The sequence below is a fragment of the Anoplophora glabripennis genome, unplaced genomic scaffold (genome assembly GCF_000390285.2).
Source record: "Anoplophora glabripennis isolate ALB-LARVAE unplaced genomic scaffold, Agla_2.0 scaffold244, whole genome shotgun sequence".
Taxonomy (NCBI): Eukaryota; Metazoa; Arthropoda; class Insecta; order Coleoptera; family Cerambycidae; genus Anoplophora; species Anoplophora glabripennis.
The window spans coordinates 709,998-726,681 of NW_019416393.1; the positions used below are offsets into that span (position 1 = coordinate 709,998).

General features: G+C 32.2%; 1 protein-coding gene across 4 annotated transcripts in view; it reads left to right on the plus strand.

The window, feature by feature from the left end:
- LOC108906939 (growth factor receptor-bound protein 14) overlaps positions 1-10,443 on the plus strand; it is a 700,528-nt gene extending 690,085 nt beyond the window's left edge. For all 4 annotated transcript variants that reach the window (XM_018710384.2, XM_018710385.2, XM_018710388.2 and 1 more), the window contains one exon: positions 8,679-10,443. In XM_018710384.2, coding sequence (XP_018565900.1) covers positions 8,679-9,030 — 352 coding nt within the window. In that variant the 3' untranslated portion in view covers positions 9,031-10,443. The remainder of the gene's footprint in view (positions 1-8,678) is intronic.
- Positions 10,444-16,684: the final 6,241 nt, after the last annotated feature.

The following is a 16,684-nucleotide window of genomic DNA, read 5'->3' on the forward strand; positions in this document are numbered from 1 at the left end:
AACTGTACCTATCACTGCTAACGCAAAAAAGATATATTTTTTATGTTGCGTTTTTTTGGCACCTCTTACTTGCCAGGGTTTCTGGTTAATTTTTCGCTCTAGTTGTAAATTGGAGTTCGAAACGTTACTATTGTGTCAAAATCAATTTATTTACTGAATTGCAATGGTATTGTTGGAAAGGCAACGCATCGAAATCTTGATATTGCTTGGATGTGGAGACAAAATAAGAAGTCAGGCTGAAGTGCGCGATTTATTTAATGCGAAATATCCCGAAAACCAAATCTCGTAAGGGACAGTTAGTAAAATATTTCACAAATTTGAGGAACACGATACAGTACATACTTTGCCCAAAACTGGACGGGCACGTGCTTTGAATGAAGAAAAGAAATTAGACATTACATTAGAACTTGTTGAAAATCCTCATACTTCAACTGTTTCATTGGCCCGCAATCACGATGCTTCTCGAACTGCAATTCGAATGTTTCTAAAACAAGACAAATACCACCCCTATAAGGTATGTCTTGTCCAAGAGCTTTTGGAAGACAATTATGATAGACGATTACAATTTTGTGAGGAAATGATGAGACGGTGTGACGACAATAATGGTTTTCAACGAGACGTACTTTTTTCGGATGAAGCTACGTTTTATTTAAACGGAGTGGTTAACAGGTACAACTATGGCTTTTGGTCCCAGGAAAATCCACACTGGAATCATGGACCCATTCTTTTTTGAAGAAAATCTTACTGCCACACGCTACCTGGATTTCCTAACATTTGACCTGATACCTGCTCTAGCTGTGATTTTCCCTCATGAAATTGGTGCAGGTATACCGAATGAAAGAATTTGGTTCCAACAAGATGGCGCTCTCCCACATTTTGGTATTGATGTTCGAAGATACTTAGATGAAATGTTTCCAAATCGCTGGATTGGTAGACGGGGTACAGTTGAATGGCCACCAAAATCCCCCGACTTAACACCACTGGATTATTTTCTTTGAGGATATTTGAAAGAAAGAGTCTACCAGGACAGACGGGATAATATTGAGAATTTAAAGAACAAGATTAGGGCGGAGATGCATAATTTACCAGCTGAAGTCATTCAGAATGCTGTGGACAGCTTTTACTATCGACTTGCAGAATGCCAAATAGTGAATGGAGGACAATTTCAACATTTGCGACATTGAGTTTATTTTTGTAAATTATATAGTTTCAATTTCTAAATGAAAAAAACTTGTTATTGAAAAAATAAAACTTGTTTATTTGGTATGGCTGAATTCGATTTTCTATAAGCTTTTCAACGAGCCCCCTCATGCCTTATGTTTCCATTTGAAAAAAAAAGTAGGGGTAGCTGGGGGTTAGGGGGTTGAATAAAAATTAATTATTATATAACCGAAAGATGGGAAAAAATCAAAATCAGTTAACGTGTTTCTGCGTTTTAAAAAAAGTTAACTCATTCAAAAGATATGAATTTTATTCCGTACTTTTGCCCATCCCTGTATAGGAAATCACTAAAATTATCAGTGAGCTGCCCTTAACAAATTATGGTAGCAGTTGCTCTTTGTCTCTTTGTGTAGATTATTTCAGAAATGTTCAAAGCAATATACTCGTTTTTTTTATTGTCCCATCGTAAGTATCAAATTGCCTCTTTGTGGAACGTGTTCTTAGATCTGACGGCGTCTACTGCGATGCCGCCTGGCAGCGGACGACCCTAACTTGGTCGTCTGGCCTAAAACTGTGGTCAGTGTCAACAATTGGATGGTCCCCTCTCATGAAATAATAGTAGTGCAGCTTATTAGAATAATGCATGATAAAAATGCCAGTATAAATGTAATTAATGTTCCTAATTATGAAGCTTCCATTAAAAGTGACATCATCCCTTCATTTTAATATCAATCTGAGAAATTCCGATAAACCATAATAAACAAAAATCTTATTAGGTATGCTATTTAATTATTTCATTACTTTGTTTCATAATTTTACAATTTGATCGTGAGTTTCAGATGTGCATTGGCAACATTACCAGACTAGCACCGGAGATCATTCTCTGTCACTGTTTTTAATTTGCATTGCCATTATTAAGCAATTTAATGAACAAATTGGTCCACCCTCTTCACGGCATTGTTTCATTCTTACTTTTAACCTCAGTCTTAGATGTCATGTCCTTCCATTAATAGTCGTCAGGTGGTCTTTCTTTTGCGCCACCGGAGTCCTATGGTGTGTAAAACTAACGCAAACTTACGCTGCCAACAGTATATTCCAAATATCCATAAAACTTTCTATGGATATGTCTAGGTATAAGTGTCGTTTTTCTTGAACATACCAGTTTTGAAAGGTGCCCTCGTAACACTTCACAATCGAAGTCATCCAAATTTGCTCTTGGCAATTTGTTTATATTTATTATGCCGAGTATGAGAACGATGAGGTTTCACCATTCCCAATATTTTCCGTTCATAATATTTTCCGCTACACTCACACTAATGCCTGCTGGCTTTGCAACTCTTCTTACACTTTTTCTAAAGAAATTAATACATCGCCATTTTGTGCCTATTCTATCGTTAATGTAAATATATTGTGTACAATTTCACGATTTTGTACCTATAACACTTTACGGTCCACAAGTGATTTAAATTTCATGATGACACCTTTACCTACTGGTAGCTTCAAAATTAGAAACATTAATTACATTTGTATTGATATTTCTGTCATGGATTATTCTAATGGTTAGATAGGTGAATATATACAGGGTGTTTCAGTTCGAGTGAATCAAACTTTAACCACAAATAGAACTCAATAAATAATTCAAAATTGCCTTATAAAGCAAAGGTCTAAGTTTCACCGTTTTCACTATACAGGGCCGTATTGACTAGTTTTTAAAATCATATTATTTACGAAATCTTTGGTATGCTTATAACAAATTGATTCAAATTTGGTGTGGTGTTAACATTTGCACATGTGCAGAACTTACTGTAAAATTTCCAATTTTTTGTAGGTCAGTGGCGTAGGAATGGGTAGTAAAGCGGGATTTTTTACCCCAACTTCTACACCAATAACTTAATAATAATTTGGAATTCATTTTTAGATTCCGTCGACAATCCTACATAAAAAAGGTATACGTGTTGAAATAGAGTCGCACAGAGCGAATTTAAAATTAATATGTAGGTGCATTTTTTTTAAAGGAATTATATCTGTTTGAAACAAACGGACCATTGAATGAACAAGGATAACTATAATTGCTTCAGAATGACACAAATGAAATTTTAGAGAAGGTGCCATTGAACATGCTGTCCACCGCACTGCAGCGCAACAAAAAAATGAGCTCACAGAAGGAATTCACCACATTACGAATGCAATAAATAATACACAAGGGATTATATTTAAAATTTACTAGTCGTTTTGCCGATGTAGAGACATTATTTAATATTGTTTTGAATTTTAAGGTAATACGTGACATAATAATATTAATTTAGGTCGCCCGCGCGCGCGGCCAGATTGCAGCGTAGTCAACGCACTCAGATCTAAGAACATGTTCCACAAAAAGAGGCAATTTGCTACTTAAACTGACATGTTCAGTAATAATAACAGTAAAATGATTAGATAAAAATTAGTATAAAATATTATTAGTACTAGTGCTAAATACGTAATTTGTTAGATTTGAGGGCGTCAATCGTGGTTACCTCTAAATCCCGTGAGCCTACAAACGTCAAAATTTGTGAGCAAATATAAAGCTTACTTTGACTTATTCTGAGCGCAGATTCCAATGATTTTTCGTTTACAAATAGTGTACTCAGTGATAATAAATACTCAAAATAGTATAAGCAAGTAAAATAAATCGCTTAAATAAAACTTCAATGCACCGCATTTAATAGTAGCGAGGAAGCGTCAACGTTTCAATTGCTTTTTAATTATTCCAATAAATTTGATAATTTCGAAAATTAAATAAGTACTTGTGATCAACAATCGAAAAATCATTAAATATAGTAACTGCACTAGTAATAAAATTGTCATTAGGTATAAGGAAGAGGTTGGGAAGATTGAAAACAATGAAATTTTTGTAGAATAAAAATACGGTATTATTTTTAATAAGGGATTTTAATAAAATTTGCACTGTTGTATATTAAAAATGAGATATATACAGGGTGTTCCTAAATAAGTGTCGCAACGGAAAACTGTAAATTCCTCTTGAAAAAAAGAAACATTATTTTCCTCTTCCACTTTTCTCTCCGGGCTTTCGTTTTCGAGATACACGGTGTCAAAACTTTAATTTTTTTTAAATTTTTTGCCAATATCTTAGGAACCGTTTGAACTACTGGACTGAGTTTTTGTACACGCATTATCACTATTAATAGCACCCTTCTCGAATTCATTGAACGTGCCAGTGGTGGAGATTTTAAGGTATCGTAAGGGTTTTCCCCCCCAACGTTTACGCCACTGGAAAAATTAACATTTGACAGCAAATTCTGAAACGCCAATGAATTTTACACAAAAAGAGTTCTCTTGGTTCATTGCTCTAAAGTCAACCGTTTTCAAGAAAAATGACTTTTTATGAACAAAAACAAACATTTTGCTAACGTTTCCAAAATCTTATGTAATTTAAAAGATGGGTAGTAATAATTTAAAATTTTAACGAAATTTAACAGCATTTGCAACAAGTAGCTATTAATAGTGGTAATGTGTGTACAAAAGTTCAGTCCTGTAGTTCAAACGGTTCCTAAGATATTGGCAAAAATCTGAAAAAAAGTTTTGACACCGTGTATCTCGAAAACGAAAGCCCGGAGAGAAAAATGGAAGTGGAAAATAATGCTTCTTTTTTCAAGGGGAATTTACAGTTTTCCATTGCGACACTTATTTAGGAACACCCTGTATGTATAATAGGACACGTGTCAGTTTTTTTTTTACTGTAGTCTAATGCACTAATAATTGCTATTACACAGAAAAGTAACAGTAGTTGCTGCTTCATGTTTTGTAATTACCATTAATTTATACTTTATTTTCTAAAGCGTTTCAAGGAATTCCAATGAAAATAGTAGCCATTGCACGCACGCACTTAAGGCAACTTCCATATTCTTTTGAGTATATTGGAATAAACCTTTATTCTTTTATTAACCTGAGATTAGTTGCAACTAATTTTAAACCAATAATCGTTACGAAGGAAATAGAAAATACTGAATATTTTATAGATCTGTCAACTACTAGGATTATACCATATTAAATTTTCAGTATTTGAGACCACCTGCTCCCCTCTCTTTAAATTAAGATCAACATGGAAATAACAAAATATTCACAAAATTATGCATAACCAAAGAGGTTGGAAAAGATGTCGTTTTGCGCGGCTAAATATTTTTGGTGGGGGAATTATTACTTTTAAATTGACTAAACTTGTGACGTAACTCAACTGCACAACGTAGCTGTTGCTATTCAAGTTTAATAACAAACTTGCGCACTGGTGGTTGGATGAGAGGAGTGACAATTATTTGTTAGCCTGCATCAGTATGTCTTATGTCTTTATCTTTATGTTCCCAAATACTAACTTGTTTTGTACTATCCCATAAAACATTACTTACAATGTACACTAAATAATCCAAAATAAAAACACATTCACTGTCTATAAAATAGCAAAAAACTCCAAAAGCAGGCGTAACCACACAGGGCCGTATCTGCCCCCCGGCTCCGACCACAAATTTCGAACATTATTTTCCGCCGTCTCGCCCTTCGCAGAAAGTGTTATAAACCTTGTCCTAGGTTTGTCGTACCATTGACTGAAGAAATTAATATCCTCACCCAACGGTCGTACTCTTTTTCTTCTTTGGGAATCAAGTCAAAATTAAAATTAAATCATTTTTATCTTTGCAAGATTTTGAATTTTTAACAACCCGGAGTAGCAGGGATGCATGTCCATCAATTCCATCATCCACTGGTATAACACCCAACCAAAAAAATTTTTGCCCAGATAAAGCACTGTAACCACATCTCAAATATATTTTAATACGTTTAATAGAGTTCCACATAGATGATGTAACACGCAATTTTTAAATAAGTAAATCTTAAACGACTGTATAGAAGACCGGTTGATGATTTCTGGACAAAATGACGAGTTTTATTAGAAAACATTTCGTATTGATAAATTTCTAGAATTAAAATGAATTAAATGTTTCCAATTCTAATTTTCATATCAACTGAAAATATATTAATCGAAAACTCCATTCATTTACGTAACAAAGTATTCTTATAGTTAAGATGTATTTTCATTTGAGAGAGTTAGGTAAATGTATTTTAGTTTTCCTCAAATGTACCTATGTTTCAGAAACAGAAACTAAAGTTATGCAGCATTATACTAAGTTCCGATCCAATGTAAATTTACATAATTAAATTCATCGTTGCTATACTTTACACATTTAAAATGTAATTTTTATCGCATTGTTCTTGATCTATGTACAGTCCGACTCAAAACATGTTTAAACATATTTCCAACGAAAGTTAATAATTTAATTATTTCTTAAATAACTATGACTTTATAACCGAAATGCGTTCTGAAACTTACGAATTCTGAAGTTTAATTAACTGTTTATTAAATAGTCTTGACTAATCTGAAGTAGAAATAAAGTCTTCTGAAATAAATTTTTTCAAAATGAAATAGAAATAACATGTCGCTTTCTGAAATTAAACTGACAGTTTAGAAAATACAGTTATTATTATTATTATTTCAAATTCAATAAGTAAGACCACCAAAGTATGTTGTACCAAACCTGCTTATCTTAACATTTTGATGATAATCATACTCGGAAACTTAATGGGTTACATAACCATTAGCTGCATGATATGGCTACCCTTGGCAACATTAACTAATATGGTAGGTCAGTGCTGAAATGAAGGCCCAAGGTTAAACCACTTACCGCATTTTTTTACCGGTAGTAGTTTGTAACTGTGACGTGATCATGTTGGTTATGCTTATGCATGCGGTGTTGTAGAATGGTGAGATGCGTGGACGATGCGGATCACAGTTCGCATCTTTCCGTAACACACTGCACAAATAAATGATTTATTTATTTATATGGGGTAGAATCCTTAGCCAAACTTTAACGGCGGATTCTACGTCATACGTTAAAAAAAAGTTCGCACTTTTAATTACAAAAACAATGGTTACAACAAACCTATGGTCATGGTACATTTTTTTACTTTTACTATCGCAGTATTTTTTTTATTAGTTTGTTGTTTTTAATCGAGTATTTCTGCCAGTGTAAATATAATTTTTTTAAATCAATTCATAATCTAATTCAAATTTGATTAGCTGTTATAACAAAATAGTAAAGGCTTTACAAAATGTGTTGTAGCATATTTGCTAGGATATAAGGTTTTCGAGATACCTAAATAATGGAATGTCTAAGTAATTATTGCTAAAAATGAGAAAATAAATTATTTTTTAAATAATACAAAGTAAATTTACATGGCTTCAGTTAAATATGTTTTACATCTTGAAATATACTTACAACATATTTTTAGTAAATTTGGATGTCTTGAGGTATCTGGGAAACGAGGTACTTTTGAACACTGTTGATTTATTGGATTTTATTTAATTTGTAGAATCCGCCATTAGAGTTTAAGTTTAATCAAGCATTTCAGTTCCAGAATTATTAATATTATTCCACGATTATTTTGCGAAAATGTAAAAAGTGGCGTTGCAAACTGTGTTTAATTCCTATACCATTTATTTTAGGAAGCATGTATGTACTAAAATATTGTTTCGCTAAAAGATGAAAAGAAAACAAGATTTTTTTTCGTGATAGCCAGAAAGAGCTGTGGATAAATTTTTTGCCCCTTGATTCAACTACCAAAGTTCTACAGGAGGTTCCTTCATCAAAATTAGCACACAAATTCAAATGCCCAAAGGAACTTCTTACAAAGATAGCAACAATTTTTTTTAATGTACCTACTATGAAAAATTCAGTTCCATGCTACCATTTTTTTTTAACTATACAAGTATAAGTCATTAAGACTAAAAAAGTACTAACTTTGGTACTGATACTTGAACCTAATAAAAAGATATTTAAAAAAACTTCAACAAAAAATCCTGAAATTGGTATATAAAAAGACCCATATCTCAAAAAGGGTACATTTCGGCACCAAGGCTTCTATAGACTTTTTTGTTTATTTTTACCTGAGGAATATCTTTTTATTGTTTATGCACTTCTACTCGATGCACCTTTGTTAACCCTTTCCTTTGATTTGAAATCTTTATCTAGTTATGTTCGTATGAAGTTAATGTTATACATGAAGTTAATAATACCATGAATTTTATACTCTTTTAATACCATTTGACTTAATTTATATAAAAAAAGCCCTTATAATTGAACTGTTCTTTGTGTTATGACTGCATACAATTATTTTTAGAACCAAATAACTGAAAAATGGCAAACATTAATGTAGTAGACGAGGACTTCTTTTGCTTAAAATGTTTAAGAAATCGGAACCCGCCATAAAATTCAAATTATTTTCATTGGTATAAAAAGGGGTTAGGAATCTGGCATGTAAAAATAATAAGGCACACTTGCATTTAATAATAATATAATACTCCATTTTTCCCATTTTTTACATTTACTAGGAATCACCCTAAATATTCCTATAAGAATCTTCCCTGAAGAAATAAATAAATTTTTTTTAGTAAAGTACGTTTTTTGTTCTAGGGTATTTCTGGTGCGAGAGAGCAGGTCTAACCCGGGTTCCTTCGTATTAACTTACAAGTGTGGTTCCAAAGTCTTACACGCACAAATCAGCCCAATATTGGACCCCCTAGCAGACCGTCCAGTTTATTCATTGGATAGTGGGGTTACAAAGTTTTATGATATTTTACAACTCATTGAATTCTATCAGTTAAATGCGGGCTGTCTACCTACAAGACTTACGCATTATATAGTTCAAAATGGTAATACTGTTGTCGTACCCACGCCTGTAGTAGCAGCACAAAAGGCAGAGCAGGACCAACAAGCCAACACTTCTAGTAGTAGAAATAGCTCATCAGGAGGAGCAAGTAACTGAAATAATTTATTGTGCATATCCTCCATTATTGACATTTATAAAATTGACAGTGTTTTAACTTAAGCGACTTTTACATTATTTATTTGCTGTTTCCAAGCCAAAATATACTACATGGTATTCGAGTTACAGCAATTTAAGACTGTTAGATACTTTATTTAGGTAAATTATATAGAAATTTGAGAACTATTTTTTAACTAATGTGTGTCGAATGATAGAAAAAATGAACTAAAATTAAAAAATATATATTTATTAAGGTACTATTATTTTAAGTTAAGTAAAATTAGTTATTAAATTAAAATTAGTTTGTTGTAACTCGGAATAATGTTAGTTAACATATATTTTTGTATTTCTTTTATTAAAAATTGGGCATTCTGAAAAAAATATATATTTTAGTTATAGCCTGTATTACTTCCAAAGATGATATTCATTTTATTTAACAGGGATATTTAATAAGTTAATGAGTTCAGTATTAAATCTCCTTGATAACAGGGTTTAATTGTTAATAATCACATTTTTGACATGTTTTTAAAATAGATGAAGGCTGTGGCTTTTAATAGGTATGTGTGGAAAGTTTACACAAGTACTGACAAAAATAGATTTTTGATTGTTTTATCACATCAAATCCAAACAAATTTTCTACTTGTCTGCATGTAACATCTAAGTTATATTAGCTTTACTCATTAATAAATAAGAAGACATGAATTACTTATACATGTAACATCTCTCTAGGATGATGATTTTATTATTTGTTATATTGTGTAAAAATATTCATAATTGAAAAATATATAAAAAAAATTGAGTTCCTCTATAAAAGTATACTATTTGACTGACGTAGAATTGCTATATGTATGATGCAATCAACTATTTTATTTTTCTTATAATTTGGATGCCAATAAGTTTATCAGACCCCTGGCAATTACCTACTATTTTATATGTATAGAATATAAAAACCAAATACACATTTCTAAATAGAAAGCAATATAAATGTAACAGATTGTTAATTTTAGGATAAACTATGTAGATGTGATATTCATGCCCGTAATTCTATTTTTTTTTGTCCAATACATTCAGTATTTTTATAATCTCTCGTAAAAAATAGATATAACAATCATTTTCACTTATATTTATATCACATAATATAATAACTCATTATTACCAAACGTTTTCCTAATCTGTGTAACATTCTAGCCTCATTTCATTTGTCAAGTAAGGTATACCATATCCATAGTGAAATAATACAGAATAGAATATGTAAAGTAGAATATATTGATGTAATTTTAGGCTGTACAACCCGGACCTGTGCTTTTGTTTTACTTGCATAAATATTAGTGAACATCATATTTTCATTGCCCATTTTTCTATATCACATTTTTGTATTGTAGTTATTAGTCGGTGACAAATTATATTTATATATTATGATTCTTTGGTTTTATTTCAACTTATCAAATTCTCAATACTTCACCCAAATGTTTTCCCAGTAGCATAATCTTCTTATGGACATTCTACGTCCTATTGCTGTTTGTTCTGGGTATTCTGTATTCACATGGTTTTCCGTTTGGATTACAGATAGTCTTCAATGGATATCTTATGGGAATAAAGATATTAAAACGTCCATAACACAGTATAATACAAATTAATAAGACAATGTCCTTACCGATTTATATTATACTGTGCCCATACACTACACAAAATGGATCCATGACATACATTGACCATAAAATAGTAAAATGGTCATTTCATAGTGGTGACATTCACATTACCGTAAGTCAACCATACACTATACAAATAACAGTGATGTATACAGGGTGTTAATGAATAGGTGTTACAAACGGATATGGTATGTAAAAAATCCAAAAATAAGTGCAGTTTACTTAATAAACATATGTCCTAAAGCGGCTCATTTTCGAGATACAGGGCGTTGAAATTTAAAAATAATAAACTATTTTTTCCTGTAGCTCCGGTATTAGTTAATATTTCTTTATCAAACTCAACAGACAGATTTACTAGCTTAAAGGATGCATAAATATGGCAGAAACCATTTATTGGCTTCTTCTAGTGGCGTGCGATAGGTGTCGTTTCACCTTTTATCCCCCCTAAATTGTGCGGCACTGTACAAATATTAGTTTTTCGTATGTTTTTGAATTTGCTAGTATTTTTTACGTAAATAATGTATACTTGTTAGACTTCCATAAAATGAGTAATTATCAAGTTATTAACATTTACATTACTGAGGTCACCTTATGCTCCAAAAACCAAAAATTTTTAAAAAGTGACATGTTGAGTAAATTTTTCACGAAATTGTTTAGTAAATGCATACATGTGTCGCTTTTTCTTTTTGAGATACAAAACATTCAAGGTTTCCGTATTCCTCAAGCAAGTTTAAAATGTTGGAAAAAAAACATTTGCCGTTGACATTACTTGTATTTTAATGTCAAATTATTTTCGATTGTGAAACGAGGCAGTTTTTAATTATTATTGTTATTTTAGTGTAAAGTTTAGTTTGTAAGTTTTAATTATTAGATAGATATCTTTATCCATTCGTTTAAAACATTCATACATCATGAATGAATATACTTCTGCTGATTATGCAAACATGATATTAATGTACGGTCAAGCGCGTTGTAATGGCAGGGCTGCCCGTCGGTTATACTCAATCCGATTTCCAAATCGTCCAACCCCTTCACATAAGATATTTGGAAGAGTGTTTCGCAGGTTGCAGGAAACAGGAACTTTTACAACAAATAGGGTTAACTGCGGGGTAAGGAGAAACCGCAGAACGATAAGGTTCGAAGAAGAAGTTCTTAATAGGATAGAAGAAAACCAATCCACCAGCAGTCGAAGTATTGCTCAGAATATGCATGTAAACCATGTAAGCGTTTGGCAAGTTTTACGCGAGCAACAGCTTCACGCTTATCATATACAAAAGGTTCAAGCTTTAACTCCCGCCGACTTTCAGCCACGACTAAACTTTTGCCATTGGTTTCTTCAACAGTGTCAGTTGCAAGCAAATTTTCCGCGGTTTGTGCTTTTTACAGACGAAGCATCCTTCACACGAGAAGGGATCTTTAATTCTCGCAACAACCATGTCTGGGCTGAAGAAAACCCTCACACCATTCGCTCCACTAGATTTCAGCAGAAGTTTGGCGTCAATGTCTGGGCTGGTATAATTGACGGGCGCTTAATTGGTCCGCACCTTCTTCCAAATCGTCTTACAGGTCCTATTTATTTAACGTTCCTACAACAAGTACTTCCAGAATTATTAGAAAATGTGCCATTGAACATTCGACAGGAAATGTGGCTGCAGCATGATGGTGCGCCAGCGCACTTTTCGCTTGTTGTCCGAGATCACCTTAATCAACAATTCGGTGTAAGATGGATTGGCCGTGGAGGACCTATGGCGTGGCCACCACGTTCCCCAGACATGACCCCGCTTGACTTTTATTTGTGGGGCCATATGAAGAGTCTAGTTTATGAAACTCCTGTTGAGTCAGAAGAAGATTTGGTAGCACGCATTCTAGCTGCAGCGCAGGAGATCGAAACGACGCCTGGCACTTTTGACCGAATGTACACAAATATGCTTCGAAGAATTAACGCTTGTATCGCTACTGGTGGCCGTAATTTTGAGCATTTACTGTAATTTTTTTGTGCAAAATAAAAATACCTTTTAAACAACTTTAACTTTTTGTATCTCGAAAACTAGCATAGCATAGAAAAACATAGTTTTTGGAGCATAAGGTGACCTCAGTAATGTAAATGTTAATAACTTGATAATACTCATTTTATGGAAGTCTAACAAGTATACATTATTTACGTAAAAAATACTAGCAAATTCAAAAACATACGAAAAACTAATATTTGTACAGTGCCGCACAATTTAGGGGGGATAAAAGGTGAAACGACACCTATCGCACGCCACTAGAAGAAGCCAATAAATGGTTTCTGCCATATTTATGCATCCTTTAAGCTAGTAAATCTGTCTGTTGAGTTTGATAAAGAAATATTAACTAATACCGGAGCTACAGGAAAAAATAGTTTATTATTTTTAAATTTCAACGCCCTGTATCTCGAAAATGAGCCGCTTTAGGACATATGTTTATTAAGTAAACTGCACTTATTTTTGGATTTTTTACATACCATATCCGTTTGTAACACCTATTCATTAACACCCTGTATAATGTTTTAGCATTATTTACATTAGTGTTAACAATTTCGTCTTCGATTATAGAGATTTAATTGTAACGGGTAACTTACTTTAAATGTCAGTCCTCTATATATTTTCAGTGATGTTTCACAAAATAAAGTTATATAGGCATAAAATCAAATATAACATTTTTATTTAAAAGAAAGTATAAATATTTTAAATATAATGTACCTAATAAGATACAAAATATACTTATGAGCTTCAGTTCTGAAATATGTAGGTACTTGGATTATTTTTTGCACACAATATTTATATACTATTGATGTAAATTTTATGTAAACGAAACGGCAACTAAAGGTATTAATATACCATTTCAGTAGGTACTTGAGTAACAGAACTTGAAATTTTTAGAGATTTGTAAGCAAATGATTACTTTAAAAGGATATTAGAGCATATTCTACATGGGGGAGTATGCTTTACGGCAACACAGTAGAGATGGGTAACGCAGTACTGCGTTGCGTTATTGCGCTGAAGCAATAGCCTGCGCCACTGCGCTGATACCAAAATTATTATTGCGTTAACGCAATTGAGTTACACCGACACCGCGACACCGCACGGCGCACCACACTTTTGAGTCAAACACGGAGTCATGCGCCGTGCCCCGACAGACAAAGCCGAACGAAACACGTCATCACGTCAAAAGATTCAACTCTATTGGCTATTTACAAAACCAAGAATTTGAGAAGAAAAGAACACAGTATAATTGTATATCCGATCTACCGAAATAATGTTAAAACGTTATATTAGGAGTAATACCTTTGAAAATAATATTATAGGACGAAAAATAGCGTAACGTATGAAATAACATGACTATTATTATGATAAAATGGAATATATACTTGGGGGTTGGGGGGATTGTCATCATATGTTTGTCATTGTCTCTGCGTGTTGTGTAAAATATAGTATAGTTTCAATTTAATTTAATTACAGTTATGTGAAAAATTATGCATTTTAATTTTTAGCTTTTATTGAAAAACAGAAACAAAATAATAATCCTTTTATACAAAAATAATTAACTAGAACCTTCTTTGGTTCAGAATAAAATTTAAAACACATAAAATCATAACAACAAAAATAGGTAGGTAATTCTCAAAATACTAACTATAAAAAAGATAACAAATATAAATTATGTAAAAATATAGTGTTCTGGTTATTTAAATCAGTTTTTGTTATTTAAATTATAATTTAGGAATAGTATTTAAGATATTTTTTCAGTTATATTTTTTCAAGATTGTCCAGCGTCACAGCACTGAGCAGTGAGCTGAGCTGATGAAGCTGTAACGAGTCACGCGTCGGGTGGTGTATAGTGGTGATACGATGACACCGCTGCGCTTTGTGCTAGGTGCGTCATCCGCCAGTTGAACCGATATTGCGTTATAACGCAATTGAGTTAACGCAGTGGGTTAACGCACTAGTGTGCGCTTGAGTTAGTGTATCAACGCAGGAAATTTTGCTGCATTACCCATCTCTACAACACAGTGTAGACGAGTGACAGAGAGAGAGAAAGATATATTTTGGGTTAATTTTTCTCTTTCCCACATGCTAACATGCCTCCTTCCTCCACAATTAAAGAGAGAGACCATGGAGACTAGATAAGGAGCACGAACTCATACGGGAAAATTGTCAAAATTTGTCCAAAAAATGGCAGAAGTTGGGGTGGCGCTAGTGTTCCATATGTCCCAAATGAATGTAGCTTCATAAATACGAGTGAAGTAAGCAAATAACTAATTTTATTTTATTTAATTGAGTTTAGTAGATATATTGGGATTTGGGAGCGGGGAGGTATACTAACCTAAAAACTAGTAGTCAAGTCAATAATCATTACAATTTGTTTTTATAAATGGTAAATAAAAAGTTTCGAAAATAATTTAAATATGGTAATAGTATGTGAAGTGAATGACTGTCAACAGATTTAAAATAAAACATTTTCAATCTAATGATGTCCAGCAGTTCGATATTACAACTTGACCGAATAGTGGGTTAATATTATGGTAAAAGGTCGAATAATTTGGAAGTTCGAAGCAGCTTCTTTGATTCTTAATACGGTAGAGAAATTTTTAAATAGAAAGATTTCATAAGTGAAAATATTGTATAATTGAATGATGCATTGTTTCTTTATATATTTTGCAGCAGCATCAACAGCAAGAGCATCCGCTACACCAGCAACAACAGGTGCAGCAGCTACAACAAGAGCAACAGTTACAACAACAACAACAACAAGAACAGCAAGTAAATCAAGAGCAATTAAGTTACGATGAGATTATACTAGAAAGTGAGCATCCTGTCCTGTATAATCTAATAAAAGAAAAGTTCTGTTGACGTGTGATGAGGTCTCGACAAAGCAACTATGAATATGTTCACATAATATTGACAATAGCAACAAAGTATACTTTATTTATTTCTACATATTCTTGTAATTTATATTACGTGCATAAATAATTAAATTCGTATCTTTCATATAATTCTTGCTGGTGACATCGCTATTATCATTACTGAATTGAATAAATCATTTCCAATTAGTTGCTGTTTCTTTCCTGTTAGTAAAAAACTGATTGAAATTCAGATATCATATAAAATTTAAAGAGAGGATACGTGTAGTAATTGATGCTGATCGATCTGTATTGGTAATTGACTACTTTTACTAAATATTTAAACATGGAAATCAATTGCTTCATGAACAAAATGAAATTTTAAGAAGATAGACTGACACGTATTACTTATTTTTAAGTTGTTTTATTTGTAATATATATTTACTTTGTTACTTGTTTGTTATGAATAAATATTTATTTTATTTTAATTAGGCACAAATAATTTCGTTTTTTTGATTCAATTAATAAAACATTGAAATCTTTGGTAGATAAACATTTTATTTTTACAAAATATATAACAAAAATATAGAACATTGCTAAAATATTTCTTTATAATACCTTATTAATTTTGGTCTATACTCTACCTTGGAATAAGTCATGGAACCATGTTACGTTCGAATTAAATCAACAATTTTACGAAAGTAGAATTAAATTTTACAGCAATTTTAAAATATATACCCAGAAAACTAATCGATTTTAAACAGTTATAAAATATTTAGATTACCTATTTTTTGTGACCTTTATAATGGAGTACCTATATTTTGTTAAAATTTTGGTATCAATTGGTTGTCATGTTGTTTTAAGCTTCTTGACATTTTGAGAAGAGAGCGATATGACTCTCGAAGCATTGAGAAGTCTAAACCGACAACATGGCAATCAGCTTAGAAATTGTCCAACCATAATTTATCGACTTTCCATAGTCAGTTTTCAGTTACACTATAATAATATAGTATATTATTGGTTATTCAAAAAAATATGGATTGTGATATACTCTATCTTATATGAATTCCTTTCCCATCAATTATTCCTATAACCTGCTCTGGAAATTCATATTGGGCAAAATATTGTTCGATTACAACTGCCT